General features: G+C 44.3%; 1 protein-coding gene across 3 annotated transcripts in view; it reads left to right on the top strand.

Moving 5' to 3' along the window:
• The window catches only part of LOC141768803 (voltage-dependent N-type calcium channel subunit alpha-1B-like), a 211022-nt gene extending 189542 nt beyond the window's left edge, over positions 1–21480 (top strand). For all 3 annotated transcript variants that reach the window (XM_074637175.1, XM_074637176.1, XM_074637174.1), the window contains 5 exons: positions 1672–1710; positions 9880–10108; positions 12878–13092; positions 14648–20270; positions 20369–21480. In XM_074637175.1, coding sequence (XP_074493276.1) covers positions 1672–1710; positions 9880–10108; positions 12878–13092; positions 14648–15205 — 1041 coding nt within the window. In that variant the 3' untranslated portion in view covers positions 15206–20270; positions 20369–21480. The remainder of the gene's footprint in view (positions 1–1671; positions 1711–9879; positions 10109–12877; positions 13093–14647; positions 20271–20368) is intronic.
• The last annotated feature ends 671 nt before the right edge of the window (positions 21481–22151 follow it).

Raw genomic sequence — 22151 nt, 5'->3', positions numbered from 1 at the left:
TCCCAGGACCCCACTCAGAGTCCCTAATGTCGCATTTCCACTGCCTGGTACGTTACAGCTCTACTCAGCTCGACTCGCTCTTTTTTGGTTTTCCATTAGCAAAACTTGTGGATAGTACCTGGTACTTGTTTTGGTACCACCTCGGTCAAGGTTCCAAGTGAGCTGAGCCGATACTGGAAGGTGGAGTTAAAACACTGCAGACCACTGATTGGTCAGAGAGAGCCGTCACTAGCGCGACACAGGACATCCAGCAGAAACCTGCTATTTTTAAATAGCCAAGCTACCAATAGTAGCAGCCGCAATTTTTTTAGTTACACAACCTAGATTTTTTTAAAAATGACAGCCCACAAAAGTACACCATACACTACGGTGTACACTACGCGGTACAGTCGACGGAGTGCAGACGTTCCTCTGTTTGGTTGCCGATGAAAGGATTCAACGAGCGTCGTGTTGAAGATGATTTCACAGCAGTTTCACACGACGGCGTTACTGCAATCACACTGCAGGGGTTCTATCTGCAGTGGAAAATGAAACAGAACAAAGCCCCTGGTACCAAAAGTGAGTTGAGTTGAGTCGAGACGTAATCACATGAAGCCGGTTCTTTCGACTCCCAACACAGTGGCGCTCATGAGTATTCCCATACTCACCCTGAGCAAATCTGGAAAAGGAGAGAGTCAAGCCCCTCTCTAGGAGTTTGGTTCCAGAATCAAATACGTAGAGGTGAGCCCAACTATATCTAGTTGGTACTACTAGCTCTGGTTCCTTCCCCACCAAAGGGGTGATGTTCCAAGTCCCTAGGACTGCAATGCCAGCGGTCGGCACAACTAGGCCCCATGGATCAAGAACCAGCCACCAGACATTCGCTGGTAAGCTCCCCCCCAGGTCTGGCTCTGTTCTGGACGAGGTACTGCAGCTTCTTCTTGGCCCATTCACGTGGGTCTATGAATCACTCTTCGTCTGACCTCTCCCCTGGGACCAATTTGCCTCGGGGGACCCTACCAGGAACTATTTCCCCTGAAAACACAGCATCCAGGATCACAGGGATGCAAACACCCCTCCCACCCAAATGTAAAACTCCTACATCTTCAACATCAATGTTCTGCTAACTCACTTACTTGTTTACTTATCTAATATTGCAACACACTGAAATGAACGAGGTATTCACAATTCATTCACAGTACATTTACTATTCATATACAAGTACATTCTGCTGCTAATACTTGTGTATTTTTATTTTTACTGAAGTATAAATGCAGGACTTTCATTGGAAGACGTATTCATAAATACTGAACTTGTGAAATAAACTATTTTTAGATAATGAACTTAAGCCACTACGTGTAAGACATGAAAATCTCTGACTTTGGCGCCCACCAGTGGTGGTATCAAAAGAGACATTATGGCAATGACAGCAATGCTCACGACTACGAACTCTGTAATAAATACCCACAGGGTATCAATTTTCAACAGGATTGTATCATTTTTCTACCAACAAAAAGGTTATAATCATCTAAAAATGTGATACAAAGTGGCTTTCAGTAAAAGATTCGAACACTTCTGTAACCACAAATTGTACACTAGCTGCTGTGGATCTTGGTATATATTCCTGATGTCTTTTTTTCTGCTGTTCTTTCTTTCTATTTGGCTGGCCTTTATCCCTCTCCTGCATATCAGCGGAGCCACTCACGCCACTCTCCAGGGATCCATCTAGCCGTATGTACATGCTGTCATGCAACATCTCACACACTTGTTTGTGGTTTGACGTTGTCCGGATTCATCTGGTTCAGCTAAGTCAGGGGTCAGCAACCTTTATTATCAAAAGAGCCATTTTAGGCTTAAATCTTTCTGGAGCCGCAAAACATTTGAGCATTGTGATGAAGGTAACACAGTTTATAGTCTAAGTATATAGTATATAAGTCTAATGCAGTGAGGGCCAAAGTGCAAATGTACTACGGAGTATTAGGGTCACATTGAGGGGAAAAAGTCGGAGGTTTCTAGAATAAAGTCATAATATTACTAGAAAAAAGTTGTAATATTATGAGAATAAAGTTGTAATATTACGGGAATAAAGTTGTAACATTACGAGAATAAAGTCATAATATTACGAGAAAAAAGTAGTAAAATTAAGAGAAAGTCATAACTTTACGAGAAAAAAAGTCTTAATATTACAAGAATAAAGTCATAATTTAATGAGAATAAAGTCATACTATTTCAAGAGAAAAAAGTCTTAATATTAGGAGAATAAAGTCAGAACTACGAGAAAAAAGTTGTAATATTACAAGAATAAAGTCAAAACTTTATGAGAAAAAAAGTCTTAATATTACGAGAATAGTCATAACTTTACGAGAAGAAAGTCGTAATATAACGAGAATAAGGTCATAACTTTACGAGAAAAAAAGAAAATAACACGTAAAATTACTACTTTATAATATTATGACTTTATTCTCATATTATTATGACTCTTTTTTCTCATATACCTATGACTTTATTCTCATAATATTATGACTTTATTCTCTAAATCTCAGATTTATTTATTTTTCCTCAATGTGGCCCTAATACTCCATCGTGCCGTCGTACCATAGACCTACAACAATGATAAATAAAAATGTAAACAAAAAACAGTTATCCATTTCCATTTTTAAAAGTCCACAGGGAGCCACTGGAGAGCGGCTAAAGAGCAGCATGTGGCTCCGGAGCCGCAGGTTGCAGACCCCTGAGCTAAGTGAACTCTTAAATCCACAATGGCAATACTGTAATCCAAATACATTGTCGTTTTAATGCGAGATGGTAATGTCAGATGACAACTAGGTGCAGAATTATCGTGGATCACGAGGCTGATTACCAGGTTCTTGAGTCTGGTGTGCTGGCCGCTACAGACTGGTAGAAATATTACAGAGGACATTACCCTAGATTCCTCATATTTGGAGAAAAATATGCCACGCAACTTTTAGTTCTATTTCATCCTTACTGACCGCCAGAGGCAGTGCTTCAACACTGAATATCTTCGTCTCGCGCATGCGCAGGTCGAGTATTAATATCAACAAAGTCACGTGTGACCTCGGATGACCCTGGTTAGGTATAAGTTCCGGTGTCATCCACGAGATCAGTCCTATTTCATCTTCTCGCTTGCGCAGTTTAACTACTGTGGTAGCATTAGCTAAAAGCTAAATTACCTATTTGAGCTCGTCGCCGGTAGCCTTGTGACCACCGGTCGGAGTTGCGGAGTTTCGCCCTCTAAAGGCTGCGACGAGCCGCCCATCAAACTGTGCTGTCCGCCGTTCGGTCCTCCGACGGAGGAGACGGCGGATGCACCTATCCTGATCATCACCAGCGTGATAAGGACATCTTCCAATGTGTACATCACCCGGTGAGATCGATTTACATTGTTTTCTATAACAAGAACGTCTGTGCACAGTTAGCAGAGCGTTAGCTCATGCTAAACTAGTGAGATACTAACAAGAGCGTGTCCGCTCAGTGTTTACCGTTTGACAACGTGCTGTCAGGGAGGAGGCGTCCAGCTCTCCTCTCTGCTCTGTGTAGCACTATAACGAACATTGCTTACAGCTGAGTATAGTGGTAACATTACTGTATGCATTGTTTACTATAAACTTACTGCCTTCTTAACTAGCAGAGTGCTCTCGCTCAGGCTAATTTCGGCATTGTTTTCACAACGTTACCGCCTTCACAGTTAGCGGAGTGCTCTCGCTCAGGCTAACCTTGGCATTGATTACCACAACGTTACTGTCCTCGCATTAGCAGGGTGCTCTCGCTCAGGCTAATCGGGTAGACTAAGACATTGACAGTTACTGTACTAGTGAAAACAGTGTGCTCGCTCTCCTCTCACTACACAGACTGTTTCCTGCACGTTCTCTCCAGTTAGCAGCGCGTTCTCGCTCAGGCTAACTCGGCGCGACACCAGCAACAGTTAAGTATATTGATAACAGTTACTGTGCTAGTGAAGACAGTGTGCTCGCTCTCCTCTCACTACACAGACTGTTTCCTGCACGTTCTCTTCAGTCAGCAGAGTGCTCTCGCTCAGACTGACTTCAGCAGCAACTGACGGGACAGAGTTTCTCCGTGGCTGTCACGATGCTCAACTCTCCAGGCTGCTACACCTGTATGGCTCCTCTTCAAACCTCCTGATGGGTTACGCTGTCCCCTCAGGGCAGCTGGCCCCAGCCCAAACTACCCGTTCCAAACGGCAGGCCACAGAGGCTGCGGGTGCGCCATCCAAGAAGCAGGCTAAGTCTGGCAAGCTGTCTTCTAAGGTGGATCTGCTTACGGCTGAGCTAGCCCAGATGAAGTCGCTCCTTCTGGCCCTCCACTCTAGTGCGGGTACGGAGGACGCAGGTACACCAACTCTGCCCATGGCTGAGTCATATTCGGAGGAAGATGCTGTCTCGATGGCGGCTTAGGCCACCCTCTTTAATGAATACAACGTGGAGGAGCCCTCCCATTCCTCTGGGCGCGGCTCCCGTTCCTCGGCCCATAGTTCTTCCGATGGGTATACGGCAGCCAGAATCGGCGCCTGCGAGCGCTTTCTTTAGGCGCGCGCCGGCCTCCACCACCTTTACTGTCCCTCCCTCCAAAGAGTATCTTAAGGAGTTACAGGCATGCTGGAGGGATACTAGGGCTTTCTCCCGTCTCCCGTCTGATGGCCGAACCCTGGCAGCCATGCAGGATGCGGCAAAAAATTGGCCTTGACCACATGCCAGCTATTGAGCCTGCCATTGCTTCTCTCATAGTCTCCCCTGACGAGGCTCTGAGACCAGAGGCAAGGTGCCCTCGACCCCAATGTCGGGTCACAGACGACCTCCTCTCTAAAGCTTATGATACAGCGGCTCGCATGGGCCGCATGGGCAACTCCCTCTCACACCTCATGCTTGCCCTCTCAGCCTCTCTGCAGGAGGCTGCTCCCGACGTTTCCTCCACCAGCCTCAGTGACGCGTCATTGCAGGCGTTTGCACTGATGTCGAGGGAACTTGGACGGCTGATGTCCATGCTGGTTCAGACTCGTCGCCAGGTTTGGCTGGCGCAGTCGCCCTTGTCTGAGACATGTCGGAGGACCCTCCGTACTGTTCCAGTAGAACCAGGGCACCTGTTCGGGACAGCTGCCCTACAGGTACTTGAGCGGACTGTCCAAGCTGACCAGACCAGGCAGTTCTCTGGTCTTCGAAAGGGCATGCCCCCCCCTGCCAGGCCGAGGGGCTCCATGTCTGCCCCCCGAGGCCGCTCCCGGCCACCGGCTCAGCCTAGTGGCCACCACGGACCTCAGCGCTCCACCGAGAGGCAGGTCCGCTACCGTGACAACCCCGCCCACTTGCCCTCCAGGCAACCTGGGCCGTGGAGCCTAACCGCCGCCCCCCCAGAGCCTTCAGAGGCCGGGGGGCCCGCTACTGAGACCCTAGGGCCGGCTGTCGGTTATTTCTCCCAGCAGCAGCTCAACTGCTGGGCAGCTCACACTTCAGACCCCTGGGTGGTGTCCACCCTAACCCGGGGGTACAAACTTCAATTCCGGCGCCGGCCCCCATCCTCCAGCCGGGTCATAATGAATGCTGAGCACAGCGGACACTCTTCGTGCTGTCACCAGGTGGGAATGGTTCACATCTGTCGACTTGAAGGAGGCTTATTTCCATGTTCCCATTGTACCTCACCACAGGAGGTTTCTTCGTTTTGTTTTCCAAAACCGTCAATTTCAGTTCAGGGTGCTTCCATTTGGACTCTCCCTGTCCCCCACGAGTATTCACCAGGTGCGTTGCGGCGGCCCTCTCGCCCCTGCAGTCACGCGGCATGAAGATCCTGCCGTATCTAGACGATTGGCTGATCTGTGTGCCATCCCCGCTTCAGGCGGCCCGGGACACGGCCCTCCTTCTCTCCCACAGGACCCAGCTGGGTCTCAGGGTGAACTTGGGGAAGAGCTCTCTGAACCCCTCCCAGAGCATAACCTTTATTGGTATAGCTCTGGACACAGTCACTATGAGGGCTTGTCCGTCACTTCAGCGTGTGGACAACATCCTCCACCACCTTCACATCTTCCAAGGGGGCAGGTCGTTGCCCCACATTCTGTTTCTTCGCCTGCTGGGCAAACTGGCAGCTGCCTCAGCTGTCGTTCCCTTGGGCTTGCTTTCACTGCGCCCTCTGCAGAGATGGTTGAACAGCCTCCACTTGGACGCCAAGCGGCACAGGCACAAGAAGATAAAGGTGTCTCAACAGTGCTTTCTCGCTCTATCCCCATGGAGGGAGAGAGCGTACTTGGAAAAGGGCGTGCCCATGGGCTCCGTTCCATCCCGCAGAGAGACCGTCACAACAGATGCCTGCCTCTCTGGGTGGGGTGCAGTGTGGCAGAACAAGACTGCTCGGGGACAGTGGTCTGCTCTGGACCGCACAGAGCATGTCAATGTGCTGGAGCTACGTGCAGTGCACCTAGCGCTCAAGCACTTCCTGCCATACCTGAGAGGGAAACATGTGCTCGTCCGGTCGGACAACACCTCGACCGTTTTTTTATATAAACCACCAAGGGGGCACCAAATCTGCAAGGTTGCTGCAGACATCCCAGGCTCTCCTGACATGGGCAGCCTCTCGCCTGACCAGCCTACGGGCAATGTATTTGCCAGGGGAACGGAACCCTGTCGCAGATTTCCTCTCCCGTCACAAACCCCCGCCGGGGGAGGGGCGCCTTTTGTGGTGCACAAAATATGGAGTCTCTTCGGCAGAGCAGAGGTGGATCTCTTTGCCTCAGAGATGTCAACCCACTGCCTCCTCTGGTTCCCCTTGAGGGAGAAGACCAGCCCTCTAGGTCAAGATACTCTGGCTCACACGTGGCCAGAGAGTCTCCTCTATGCCTTCCCACCGTTCCCTCTGATCCTACCAACGCTTCTCAGAGTGTTTCAGCAGGGCCACAGACTTCTCCTGGTGGCCCCCTTCTGGCCAGCAAGGATAGGGTTCTCACTGCTGCACAGACTCTGCTGCGGGACGCCCTGGCGCCTCCCCAGCAGGACAGACCTCTTATCTCAGCTGGGGGGTCAGATCTGGCATCCCGACCCCAGCCGCCTTCAGCTGTGGGTTTGGCCGCTGGAGGGTCCGACCCAATGCTGACTGATTGCATAGAGCCCGTCAGAAAGACTATTCTGAATGCCAGAGCACCATCTACCCACCTGCAGTACGAGAACAGGTGGAAGTTGTTCTCTGAATGGTGTACAGTTCAGAAAGAGGACCCAGTACATTGCTCGGTGCCTACAATTCTGAAGTTTCTGCAGTCCCTCCTGGAAGGTGGCCGGTCTCCATCTACACTGAAGGTGTATGTGGCTGCTATTTCATCGCAGCACGATAGGGTCGATAATAACACTGTGGGGAGCAACAGGCTTGTGTCTCTCTTCTTAAAAGGGGCTCTGCGGCTGCGTCCCCCGAGCACTCCGAGGGCTCCCGCATGGGACCTGCCCCTGGTGCTGGACGCTCTATGCTTGCCTCCCTTTGAACCCTTAGTACAGGCAGAGCTGAGGTGGCTGTCGGCCAAAACTTCATTTCTCCTTGCCATCACTTCTGCAAAGCGTGTAGGCGAGCTACATGCCTTGTCAGTGAACAATTCACGTCTGAGGTGGAACTCAGATGGCTCAGGTGTCACTTTGTGGCCAAATACAGCGTTCCTCCCTAAGGTGCTGTCACGATCACATCACAATCAGCCTATTCGGCTTGCCCAGTTTCAACCCCCTAAAGGAGATGGGGAGGAGAGGGCAAGGCTGTTATGCCCAGTGCGGGCCCTTAGAGCCTATGTAGAAGCCACCGCATGCATACGGCGGTCAGAGCAACTCTTTATCTGTTACGGCGGTCCCAAGAAGGGCTGTGCGCTCTCAAAGCAGCGCCTGTCCCACTGGATCGTGGAAGTGATTTCCCACGCATACAAGGTGAATGACCGTTCTCCTCCATCCACAGTAAGGTGCCACTCTACCAGGAGTGTTTCCACATCATGGGCAACCCTGAGAGGGGTCCCCTTGGAGGACATATGTGCCGCAGCCTCAGGGACGTCACCGAGCACATTCTTCAGATATTATAGAGTCAATGTGGCCACCCCCCATCCACTGGGCGTGGTCCTTCAGCCGAGTTCCTCTGCTTCATCTTTATGGGGTATGTACTCGAGGATTCCTCGTGACTCTGTTGTTATAAGTCATCCAGTGTTGAAGCACTGCCTCTGGCGGTCAGTAAGGATGAAATAGAACGATAGTTACGAATGTAACTACGGTTCTATGAATCCTGGATGACCGCCAGAGTTCTTAGTCACTCAGAATCTCGTGATCCCGCGAGAAGATTCTGTAGGACTGATCTCGTGGATGACATCGGAACTTATACCTAACCAGGGTCATCCGAGGTCACACGTGACTTTGTTGATATTAATACTCGACCTGCGCATGCGCGAGACGAAGATATTCAGTGTTGAAGCACTGCCTATGGCGGTCATCCAGGATTCATAGAACCGTAGTTACATTCGTAACTATCGTTTTAATCATTTAAAGTGAGATAGAAAAAAAAACTGCACACATCTGCAAAACCTCCAAAGACTTGGAACATTCTGTTTTCCTTTTGCTCAGAGTTTAATAACCTACACTACTTCTATACATTATACTAACAATTACATTTACCAAAAACCCATATTCATAATTTCTCCACTTTGTCTCCAGAAGTGGAATAGACACCAGTGAGTTAAGACAGTTTTCTAACAAATGATTGTAAATACAGGGAGTCTGTCTTTGCTCGCCTTTAATGAAATAACTCCCTGTGCTTTGGATGGAACACCTGCTCTTTTATTCTTCAACAGACAATGAGAATGTGGTCAGTGTTATAGATGCAGGCCAGGTGCTCCCACTGCTGTAGTCCTACTGTAAAGCTGACAAAAGCTTTTTCATTCCGTCTGCTGTACCATGTGGTGTTTTTTCTAAAACATGATACATATTCAAATCATTTCATTTCTGGTCTAATGGCTTTTTAGTCCGTGCCTTTAATCACATAGTCTCATATTTGATGTGTAAACATACCATCTGCATGAGTGAAACCAGTCAGACCCTGCTCACTGGAGTGTCTCTCTCAGTACATGCAGTACTGAAGAAGAAGAAAGACAAACTCTGGGTCCCGCTTCCAGGTGACAGCGAGGGACTTCAGGAAGCCCGGCTCTACTTACACCTTTTTCACGGCAGACATTTTGACTCGTCATGATAGGAACATGAAATGAATTCCGTTAACAATGGCTCAGTTCCATCAAGTGCCCCATTGAGACATAACAGTGAGTCAACATGCACAGTACCAACACCCTGGAACTAGCTCACCTAAATGGAATGCAGTTGTTTTTGATGTTATCAATTTCACATGTGCTTTTCCTACTATGATGCGCTAAAATGTCTGCTGTGACAAAAGAAGAAAGATATCCTTGGTTACTCTGAACTTGTGCCAAAAGTATGGCAGATTAGCTGCTCTGTCCATATGTGGCTCGATTATACTGTCATAAACAACAGGATATTCAGGCAACATAGGACTCAAATGCCAGCCCAGTCACACAGCAGTTTGTGAAATAGTCACGAAATCTAATGTATTGATTTGTGTACATAAACACGAATTTCCCATTTTTTTCATGATGGTCAGCACGAAATCGATTCGTTTGTAAAATTGGCTGGGCATGTGAGCATATGACTGAAGGGAAGGACATAGGTAGAGAGGGAAAAGCAGGACTGAGGCGGACGTTGTGACTGTGTTTACTGTTAACAAGGAGGGAACTTAATGTGCAATAATCTGTTGTAGTCATAGTATGAAGCTGGATCTAGATGCTTGCTGGATGAAAACCTTGGTTCAGACATGATTCTCAGTGAGCCTCTCATGTGTCTCTCCCTCCTCCCTCAGTCTGTTCCTGATGCCAGTCCTATGAAGCGTTCAGCTTCCACTGTGGCCCCACAGCGGCCCCAGGAGGTCAACCTGAGGGACTACACCCTGGAGAAACCCAGCCAGGACCGACCCCACCACCATCACCACCACCACCGCTGCCACCATCGCAGAGACAGAGATAAAGACAGAGACAGAGAGAAGAGGTCTTTGGATACACCTCTGGGTGGACAACCACCCAGCTCTGCTGGTAAGTCCGTCTGCTCCAGCCTCTGAAAGACAGTCAAGTCAGCAGAGGGCCCCTTGAAGAGGTATTTTGATATAGTTACACATGTAAGACAACAAAAGAAACAGAGATAGTGGTAACACTTTATAATAACCATCATTTATAAATGGTACATTGATAGTTAATTAAACTTAGTTAATTTACTGTTAACAAACAATGAAATTATAATTAATAATGTTTACTAATTATTAGTATTTATTAGCTATTATTTCTGTTATTTTATCAGTAGTTTGTGTAATATGAAATGATTAGTTTATAAATGATATATTGTATCATACATCGTCTGAGAATAGACTATAGCAATTACATTCTGATACATTAGTACACTATCTATTAACAGTTTATTGTTGCACACATTATAACATTTTATATACTATATTAAGTATTTGTTAATGATGACCAAATGATTTGTAAACCTTTAAGAAATTGTTTGTAAAACATCTATAAACATTATAGATGGACCAGAAACCAATTATTAACCATTATAAGAGTATTATAATCATCAGTTGCAACTTTATAATCGTCATCCAAATAATGTGTATAGACAGATAAACCAATTATTAACCATTAGAAAAGTATCACAAATATCTGCTCCACCTATCTCTGTAATGTTTATAGATGTTTTACAAACAATTTCTTAAAGGGTTACAAATATTTCGTAATTAACAAATAGCAACTAAAATACAGTAAAGAAGAGAACTATAATGGGTGAATAAATATACAAATGTGCAAACAATCACATTCTGGTAAACCAGTACTTAAATTAAAAAGAAAAGAGGATTGTCATGGTCCTCATCATGTCAGTCCTGAAGCTCCATATCTTTGAGTCTGAGGTTAACCTGAGATTTCATGAATTCTGGACTGATATCCTCATGGATATGATAAGTATGATAACCCACATTTTTTAAAAAGTAATAGTTAGACATATCCGCTTGTTCTCATTTTGGTGGAGACCCGGGAGCAGTAACTTCCTGGAGTCTGCGCTGGTTGCCTGGCAACTGCTAAGTACCAATAAACAGTCCAGCGAATTGAGGTTTTTACACTTCGGTTTGTAAAACAAACTTAAATTAAAAAAAACTTTAAAAAACTTAAATTAAACAAACAAGATATAATGTAGATATAATGTACATTTTTATCAAAAATTGATTGATAGTGCACTTTAGAAATGAAATAAAGAAAGTTTTCATTCATGAAGTACAGACACTGTTACAAAGTGCTTTACAAATGAGCAGAAAGTTTCCACTTGAGCTACGAACACAAGGTAATATGTATTAAGGCAAGAATTAAAAACATGAACCACATAAAAGGTACGGACAGTAAACAAAAGTTGATGACATGTAATAAGTCATCTATAAAAACGCTTGATATTAATGTAAAGTGTACAATGATAAGTGTACTTCACAGCCATAATTTCATCCCCTTCATGGAACAATACAACTTCCATTTACCATCACCTCTGTGTAAAAGATGGACAAAACACCTCACTAGGGGGTGTAAGAAAATACAGAAGAAATAGAATATTGCGATATTATGTTTTGTGATACCGTATCGATTCTCAAAATCCCTGTATGGATTTTAAATGTATAGTTTACATGCAAAGATTAACTCAGTCAATGCTGTATTTCATTTGCAAAGAGATGCGCCCTCTCACTGTATGTGCCCTCTCAAAGTAGAGCTATGGTGTTGGATGTTACAGGGACTGTGATATAACTGCAAATGCAGATCTCACTGTTCTGATTGCATAAAAAACTTTTTTTGTTTTAACTCAGATTTGATGCATATGGTGGTGTGTTCACTATGACAGGTTTCCTAAAATGTTACCAAAATATTGCAATATGTTGAATCGTAACCCCTGTATCATGATACTGTACGTATCGTATTGCCAGATTCTTGCCAATACACAACACTACACCTTACAGTATGTAAGAGTGTTAAGATATGAGTCGGGGCCACCCTGCAGGGTCTCAGCTGTGATAGAGATCAGCAATGCTCTCTCTGGGTCTGGCTGTGAGACTGCAGCTCCGTACACATGCTCTTTATTACTCAGATAAAAGACACTGACAGACATGAACAGCCAACGAACCAGTAATTTATAGCCATTTATAGGCCTCTCTGCATGGCAAGGCTGTGGAGAAAGACAAATGTCAGCACAGGGGATTAAAACCCTTTGGTGGTAGAGTCTGGGGGGTCCGGGGGGGTGTAGCGGTGTGACTCTATTGATGAAAATGTTGATCCGTCAGTCCACCATTTCCATCAATCTGATGGATTGCCATGAAATTTGGCACAGACATTCATTCATGGTCCCCAGATGATGGGTTTCTGGTGAACCCCTGACTTTTCACCATCATGAGGTTGGCATGTGGTTTTGATAGAAATAGTCTGCAGTAGAAGATATTTTGACATGTCACAGTAGGAATAACACAGGTGTAATAAACTGAATTATTGCTGAATTCCATTTATCTGGCTCAGTTTCAGGGTCCTGGTATTGTTACATGCTGGCTCACTGTAACACTGTCATGACTTACTGGGACACACACAGCCATACTTAATGATAAGTCAGAATAATGACTATAGATCATTTGTTTTTTACTGAATGCCTTAACAAGACTACTGTCACTCAAAGCCGTAATGAATCAAAGTTATGACACCAAAAGTTGCAATAGCCAGGACTCTAATATTATCAAGAATACAGAAACATCACCCTTCACCCTGGAATATTGTCCTCCTCCACAGGTGCACCAGGAGAGCCAGAGTCGGACCCAGCTGCCTCCAGAGAGCGAGCCCACGAACGCGGACGCTCCCACGACAGGAAACACCACTCCACGGCGGACAAACAGCGCTACTACTCCTGCGACCGCTACTGCAGCCGGGAACACTGCCACACCAAATCTGCCACCGCCAGCTGTGCCGCCTCCCCCAGCGAGGGGCAGGAAACCAGCAACAAGCAGGTGGGAGGGCATGTAGAGTAGGGGACAGATAAGGCATTAGACCAGGTGAAGGGTTTTTAATAGAGTTTGGCTTGATCTTTGAATACTGTTTTCCCTCAGAATGTCTTTCTTATCAGATAGAAATCTCCATTTAGATCAAAGAACACTAAAACTCTGAAATCCAGTGCATCTCCTCAAAAAATTGTAATGAGAAAAATATTCATTCAGACCTGTGTGGAACCTGATCAAAATGACACTTTGTCATCATTTGCGGTTAACTTCACTCCCAAAATGACCGTTTGTATATCAACTACTCACCCGCCTGTGTTGCCTTCAATTCTTGAAGAGAACTTGCACGCCTCCACGGTGAACGGAGAAACAAAAAACAGAAAAGTCTTGATGAATTGAAGTGAATGGGGGGCCGCGTTTAACAACAGCAAAACTATATTTCATTTCATGTTTATTTGATAGGGTCGAATATTTTTACATAGAGACCATGGATGTAGAAGAGGTTGTGTCTTGTGCTTTTGCCCTGCGTGTTAGTAAATAGCCTACAACTCCATTAAATTCTGGCACTACTAGCTACTTGTTGATAGCTGGTTGTTTGGGAACAGAGACGTTAACACATCCACAGGCTGACAGCATACAGCCCATGGGTGTATTAGAAGATAATAAAAGTGATGATTTACAGCCAATATATCCGTTATTACAGCTGCATACAGCTAACAGGAAGCCGGCAGAACCCGATATGTTATATGAGCGTGCAGGGCGGAGCAGTCCCGTGGGTCTGATGCACGTTCATTATGCCGAGGAAAATAACTCTGGATTCGGCTATTAGTTAATTTTACTACTTTAAGGACATAATGATTTAAATGAGGGATATGTAAATGTTCATACTGGGAAGTTGATTTACCTAAAAAAAATGATCCTCTGATTTACAGACGTCTCTTTATACATCCATGGCCATGGACTCATTGGCGTTTTCACTCCAAAGTGGCGATTTAGTCTCTTTGCTTCTATACTCTTTGCTCACGGTTCCATAAACAGTCTTTGTACTAAGTCTGTGATAAACAGGTTCTAAATGAAACTATATCATACCAGAGGTGAGCCACATTGACCAGATATGCTTTTGAAGCTCATTGAACATTAAGATGACTGATGAAGCAGCCTTATGGTACAGATAGTGTGTTGAACGTAGGGATGGAAGTATAGACTCTGTAGAAGTATTACTGTGATCCCTCTGCATGCCCTTACTACTACTTTGTCCTCTGTCTGCCTTCAGTGCAGCCTCTCATGGCCTTTCACTTCTTTTCCCACTTTCTCTTTTCATCATTCTCCATCCATTTTTTCTGTCTGTCGTTACCTTTCCATTAGTGCTTGTTCTTTCATTCTGTCTTTCTCCGTCTGTGTTTCTCCCTCTCATCCTTCATGTCATCACACATCACATTTCGGTGTCTTTCCTTTCCTTTCCTCCCTCCGGTGGAACTGTCCCTGTTTCCTTCGCTTTTCCTTTCCTCTCTTATATAATTTCCTCATCGTTCTATCGTTTCAAATTGCTTGTCCAATTTTCATCTAGGGCAGTGGTTGGGTTAAAGGCAGCCCAGTGGCACTGAGCTCCAGTTCTAGCACGCCGAGCCGCGGACGTCGGCAGCTCCCCCAGACCCCCCTCACCCCGCGGCCCGGGGTGGCCTTCAAGACTGCCAATTCATCCCCCGTGCACTTTGTGTCCAGCCAAGCCTCTCTGAGTCCCGGCCGGCTGAGCCGCGGCCTGTCGGAGCACAACGCCCTCCGGCACAGCGGCTCGCACCACTTCCCCTGCCCCGTCACTCGTATCAGCTCCGAGCCCTTCCTGGGCCGGGGCCACGGCGAGGCCCTCGGCGGCCTCTCCGGCAGCCTCCGGGACCAGCTGGACGTCTTTCAGGATGCGGTGTCACTGTCGCCCAGCCCCCGTGCCGGACGCTCATCTCGGACCGCACTGCCTCGCATGATGGGAGCCCTGCTTCCTGCTCCTCAGCAGAACCTCGGGGTGCCCAACGGGTACCACTTCAGCTTCGGGGGCAGCAGCAGCAGCCCAGGCTCCGGCGCCAGGGCACCCAGGTATTACCAGGAGGCGGAGGAGGACGAATGGTGCTAGCATGGCTTTAAACCAACCTTTTTAATGCATTTTTGAGGAATCGTGATGAGTTTTATCATCTTCTTTGAAGGCTTTAGTTTACATTGTTAATGTGTGTGTTTAATGCTGTATTTTAATCAGAGCTAAGGTTAGGGAGAACATCGAAACAGAGAGAAAGCTTGAAGTGGGTAATATATGAATGTGAACAAAAAAGTGTCATCTTTTATCAAACGGCATGTAGCATTATGAAACAGAGTAGACTTTTTTGACTTCAGTGTTTTGTTGACACCACCATATTGACCCTCAAACAGCATCACATTATAAACACAGACTATACATTAAGATGATAATATCCCCTGACACCGGAAGAAAAGGGAAGATCCAAAGAAAGCTTTGGATGATATAGATAAACTACCTGACCTGCTGTGAGTCATTCATAACTCCTGTCTTTATTCCAGGTACATCACTCACGTAAAAACAAGTGCTGTTCCTCTTCAGGGTGATTTGTTTCTGATTACTGAGTGAGCGGTGAAGTTTTATTCACATTCAGGCATGCAGCTCTAAACATTCTTAAGGGGAGTCTGTGCATCGAACTATTTGGCTTAATTTTACGAAAAGAAATCTTCTTCTCTTATAAAGTTGATAAGACATGTTAGCAAACAGTGGCATTACTCATACAGCAGACACAAAGCAACATTAGCATCCATTTGGAATCGTGTTTCTGACCACTGGAGAATGTAAGTCCAGTAGTCACTCACGTTTTTAGCTCTGGTTTGGTCTCCACCAACTCCTGAGAAACATATCTGGTTGTGCTGGTAGCTGCTAAATGCTGCACTATTTTCCCCAGCTGGTCTCTAACTGTGTCTGTCTGCTGCTTTCTGCTGAGCAGGTAACGCACAGTTTATCTGAGTGTTTTCACTGAAAACACCGGGTTGATGACGGCGGTGAGACTGAATCAAAATTGTTAATTGTTGGGCCATCAAACCAAAACATTGAGCTGAAAGATGCTAAAACACTCTTTAGGCTGAGTGATAATCTCATTGGGTTTGTCACACCTGTCACATTGCACATAGGGGCGGGCCATAGGTCAAATACTCAATGTATTGCAGCTTGGTCAACATGGGATCAATGACTGTAGAGCAGACATCGAGTACAAATATTAATCGTCACATCATATTTCGAAGCCACCGGCATGAGACTCACTTTGGTGTTTTGCTTCTCCTGCGACTCTCTCCCTCCTGGAGAATGTGTTTGGCGTATGAGTATGAATGTGCGTATGGGGCGTGTGTTTTTGTATCTGGAGGGAACAGGGAAAGAGCCTGAAGAAGAAGTGAAGCGCCAAAGTGAGTTTATACATATTGAGGTCGGAAAAGGTGATGGAAGATGCCAGCATCCACTTTGAAAAAGACGGTCAAACTAGCCCCCACGTTGTTTTGTGGTATATGTGTATATAGTGGGCATAGAGTGGTGCAGGAATGAGTCCTAAAACCAGTTAATGAATTTGCATGTTAGCACTTCAAGTTCCCTCGTCTCGAAGTCAATGGGTTTTTAGTAACGTTTTGTTTTACGATTAAAAAATACGTCAGTAAATATCCCACTCGTGAATTTTGGAGCCTTTATACATCTTAAAAAAGGTGGTTGCTAACAAGTGGCTAAATGAAACTACAGAACTTCATCATACCGACTCGTCGGCCTTTACAGCCTCGTTGTGTTTATACTCATGCTCATGTGTAGTTTGTTTATAGCCTAATGTTTTTACTTCTGGTGATTGCATTCACGCTTCAAAAATCATAAAAGTGGTGTTCATTTGTGAAGATTATCTTGCTGAACAAAACGTTTAATAATCATAAACGTGTGTTTGCGACAGAGCTTATTTTCTGCAATAATCCAAAACCCGATGGAGAAATCCCATCGTCTTTTTGTCGAGGGAACTCGTGTAATTCTAACTTCCTGGTTGGCCTACAAAAATACGTCATCGTTGCACCACTCAATTACGGTAAGGCTTTAACTGGCTTCAAAATAAAAGCGACCAAAAACGGACTTCAAAATAAAAGTGATCTTCTGGTGAATCTCAGTCAGTCTGTCAATAATAAATAAAGAAATAAAACAAAATGAATAAATAATAAATAATAAATTCAAATGGATGATAATTAAAAAAAAAAAAAAAACTACTGCCTGCCAACTGTATTTCAGGGAAAAATTAAATCTCAATTATGTGAATAATTAGTAAGACCAATCTGACTTCAATATGACAGCACGGCACCTCACAGTGTTCAGATTAGTTTGCTAGAATGAGCACGCTGGTATGATCATATGCATCAAAGGGTTAAATCAAACAGTTCTGATCTTTAAGAGAAAATATTAAAATATTGCGATATAGACGAAAAATATTGAGAGATTATTTATATTGAGATATTATTTATAAGCCATATCGCCCAACCCTAATTACATGTTCCTATTTTCTCCATTATAAATGTAAAAATATTTATAAGTGCAGCTTTAAAGGACCAGGTTAGTAACATTTAGTGGGATATATTGGCAGAAATCAGTATAATATTAATAAGTATGTTTTTTTTAGTGTATTATCACCTGAAAATAAGAATATTTTTGTTACCTAGAATGAACCGTTTATATTCTACGTAGGGAGCGGGTCCTCTTCACGGAGTCCGCCATGTTGTACCACCATGTTTCTACAGTAGCCCAGAACAGACAAACCAAACAGGATTAACTTTTCCTGCTCGGGCCGGAGTCATTAACGCCGCAGCTCTCTCTCTCTTGCTTCACCACTCACTTCCCACGTGCACACACAAACACTATGCTCTGGCTCTGCTCCAGATGGTTTTAGAGAGGACCATTCACGTTTTTGGGTCGGCCACCGTAGCTCTCCGACACGCTCGGCACACGGAAGAGGCTTCAGTTGGTTCCAATCTCCTCACCTCACCACTAGATACTGCCAGATCCTACACACTGCTCCTTTAACATTACATTCTAACTTTTTGCAAGTTTTATATGTTCTGTTCACCAGGTGACTTTACTTTACATACAGTACTACATGCTCCAATGGGAACATTGCTGCACATTACTATAGTCAGATCACTAGACTCAAACAGCATTTTTGGACTTGTGGCTCAGCACTGCGTCACTCTGTGCACCACATACAATAATACAATAATGGAAGAGGCACATGCAAAAGCACTTTTGTCATAATAAAATGAACACGGCTACAGACAACACCACAGTCGAGATGAGTTGTGCTCTCTATCACCTTCTTTCACATTCTTATTGCAGCCAAGAGCACAACATACTGTATAACAGGCAGTTTTTAAGCTGTAAGTAAATGAAGGTTTGAAGAGCATTTGAGGGTCAGTATGGCAGTTTCAACAGACAGTGGTGGCACTGCAAGTCATGGAAACATGACAAAAGACAAGTCAATAGTCGAGTGAAATGATATATTCAAATGTTGGAAAACCTCAAAGACATGACACTGTACAAACAGCCGTGTTGTTCTTTAGTTTAGGACTCTACCATTCCATGACGATGCCTAATCCTTTATGACATTCCCTTTGTGTCAGTTGAACAGATGAAGTGCTGTCTGTTTTGTCTGTTAACTTGTTTCTTACAAACTTCGAGAGAAGCAACGCATGGTATAGGGAAAAGTACCCGACTGACCGATTTGTTTTCTATAAAAATGTCCGTGTAGATGTTCTCTTTTCATTGTGCGCATTTTTTATATGACATGAAAAAACAAAACAAAGGTGTGGTTTCTGTGAACTGCTTACGGTTTGCCATCGTTTCAGGTCTAATGTTTCTTACAGACTTCTTTGCGATGTTTTCAGACAAAGTGCCTATATCCTTTTAGATATACTGTAGAAAAAGATGCAACGTCGCCTGTTTTTCTAATGCATCCCCACTTGAGTAGATGTTTGGTTCATTCCGTATGTAGCTCTGCAGGAAAAACATGTTGTACATAAAGCCTTATCTGCAAGCAGAGAACTCTACCTACAGTACGTGTAAAAGACAGGAATGGAAAAATGACCTTATGAAAGTCGATTATTTTCTTGTTTTTGATAAAAAAATCATGTATGTGTGGAGGGGCAAGAATCAACATTGTGAAAACACTATGCGAGCATTTAACAACTATAAAAAACTGCATATATATATATCAATCCAGTTACATTAATGCCAGTAACACATTGTGCATGTTCAGATGATAGAGCTGGTTTTTGGTAAGGATGTCACGGTGTGTGTGTTGTTTGGACTGCAGAGTGTGTGTTGGTCAACTGTCTGAAGGGCTGGGAGGGTTAAAGAGTGTGTGCACTGTGATTTAGGCTATATCCACACTAAGACGTTTTTGTTTTAAAACTGTTTTAAAACGAAAACGATCTCCATCCAGAAAAGCATTTTATGGCTGTTTCAGAATTAATCTCCGTTCATACTACCGCGCCATATCACATGAGCATTCACATACACTGGGCATGTGCATGCCGGTGTAAACAGGAAGCAGCGCGGTTGGTCGTTCAGTTGCAGAAAATACTACGAAGGAAAAACAGCAATGGTGAAAAGTAAGACCAGAGATATCTTTACTTCGACCGACGGCGAGGTGGAGCTGTAACTGAAAGTAACACACGAGTGTAAGGCGTTCAACGCGGAAGAAAACACAACAGATGTTGTTTGTTTTCTTCCGGAAAAAGGTTCACGTGATGGGGGTGTGACAAATCAGGGAAAGACACGTCATGACTGATGAGACCCGATCAAGAAGCAAACGTGGGTGTCTGCGTCATCGTTCTCAAAGGTCTCTGTTTCTGTCCGTCCAGACTAAAACTCAACCCCGGAGTTTTAAATCTAAAACGGGGTCAGCAGCGTTTTCAAACGTCTCCGTTTTAGGTGCTCGAAAACGCCGGAGTAGTGTGGACGCCCAGGCATAAATGTAGCAAAAGTAATGCGTTTTAAAATGAAAAACTTATTAGTGTGGATGTAGCCTTAGACCCAGAGTAGCAACAGGTGATCCAGTCTGACTCTTTGTGGTTATTTGAGTCAAGCAGGGCCCTGTGTGTGTGTGTGTGTGTGTGTGTGTGTGTGTGTGTGTGTGTGTGTGTGTGTGTGTGTGTGTGTGTGTGTGTGTGTGTGTGTGTGTGTGTGTGTGTGTGTGTGTGTGTGTGTGTGTGTGTGTGTGTGGATTAAAAGTAGCACTGGTAATCAGCTGTTGTGGATATATTTTGGTTCCAGTTTGTCATTTTGTGGTGTGTGTTTTTTCATACTCATGGATAACTGGCAAAAAAATTATGTAAAGTCATGCAAAGATATTTCCAGCAGCTACTGTACCATGGAGTTTGACAGCGATCTAATTCATTCATATTTAACATCAGGCTTTGGTGTAGTTATGGAAAAAAAATATATTTTCTTTCCTAGAGCTGCCATTTTGCACTGGTGGTCAAAGTTGACACATGGAGGAAACTGACTGTAACAGAGGCAGAGTGACGAACCGCTCCACCCACAGTAGCAAAAACAACAACAACACAATACAATAGCATTATTAGCTCTGTCCCAATCCCATACTACATACTAAACTGTACGTATACAGTATATAGTTTGTTCACACAGGAGGAGATTAAGGAAATAAAAGATGACAGTCTGCATATGGCGTGCTGATGGCGATGCAATGCACAAAAAACTTTTTTAGAGGGTTAGAAGGCCTGATCGCCATGGTTACAAGATGGCGCTTGCTATGTAAGATGCACGGAATAACAGTTTTTGAACAGTAACATTAACTCTCAGCAAAATTAATTATTTTCCACCATGTGAGTAATTTTGTTCATGTAACGTTAAGGTTAGCTAACGCTGATACACTCTTTTGAGCATCTACCAGCGATTATAGCCTGCCATTTCAAGTTCGCAATTTGATTCATCATTTCCTATTGGTACAAAATGATAACATACATTGATATCTTTTATATTATCTGCAAAATGCTTGACACTGAATTTCGAGGTGAGGACTGGTTAAATGTAGTTGTGACATGAACTGAACAGGACATTTTACATTGTAAAAATCAACATGCCTAACCTATGTGATGGTGCAGCCCAGTCATACAGCAGTTTGTGAAATAGTCACGAAATTCAATGTATTGACTCATGTACATAGACACAAATTTAAAAAAAAATTTCGAGACGGTCAGCATGAAATCAATTCGTATGTAATCCACATAATAGTGAAATGGGAAGTATGTAATCTACGTAATTGTGAACTGGGAATTATAGATAGCAGCCAACACTGTGTAGGGAGGAGGTCGAGGTGGATGGGTGGGTCAAAAAACACAGGACTTTTGCCCAGGAGACCGCTATTCGTGTCCCGTGTGAAACCACAAGTCAGAGTTGATATATTTGTCGCGTAACTTCTGTACTTATGTTACAGCCATTCCGGAGTTATTTTAACCCAAACCATGTTCTTTTCCAAAACCTAACTAAGTAGTTTTGTTGCGTAAACCTAACAAGGTCGATCTTTTTCCAAACTTAACTGAGTAGTTTTGTTGCCTAAATCTAACCAAGTCGATCTCTTCCTAAACCTAACTAAGTAGTTTTGTTACCTAAACCTAACCAAGTCGATCTCTTCCTAAACCTAACTAAGTAGTTTTGTTGCCTAAACCTAACCAAGTCGATCTCTTCCTAAACCTAACTAAGTAGTTTTGTTGCCTAAACCTAACCAAGTCGATCTGTTCCTAAACCTAACTGAGTAGTTTTGTTGCCTAAGCCTAACCAAGTCGATCTTTTCCTAAACCTAAAAGAGTAGTTTTATTTTGAAAAGACTGGAGCGGAAATTGAGACGTGCGTCGCATGTTGCTGTACATGAGTAGGAAAGCGCACAAAAAAATACATTGTTGAAAGTCGTGCTGAGCGTTACGAAAATAAAAAGGGAAATTTTCTGTCTATGTACACTAATCAGAGAGATTAAATTTGGTGACTATTTCATGAC

This window comes from Sebastes fasciatus, chromosome 6 (assembly GCF_043250625.1).
Source record: "Sebastes fasciatus isolate fSebFas1 chromosome 6, fSebFas1.pri, whole genome shotgun sequence".
NCBI classification, from domain to species: Eukaryota; Metazoa; Chordata; class Actinopteri; order Perciformes; family Sebastidae; genus Sebastes; species Sebastes fasciatus.
Note: the sequence above shows the minus strand (reverse complement) of the source record. Positions and strands in the feature narration are given on the sequence as shown.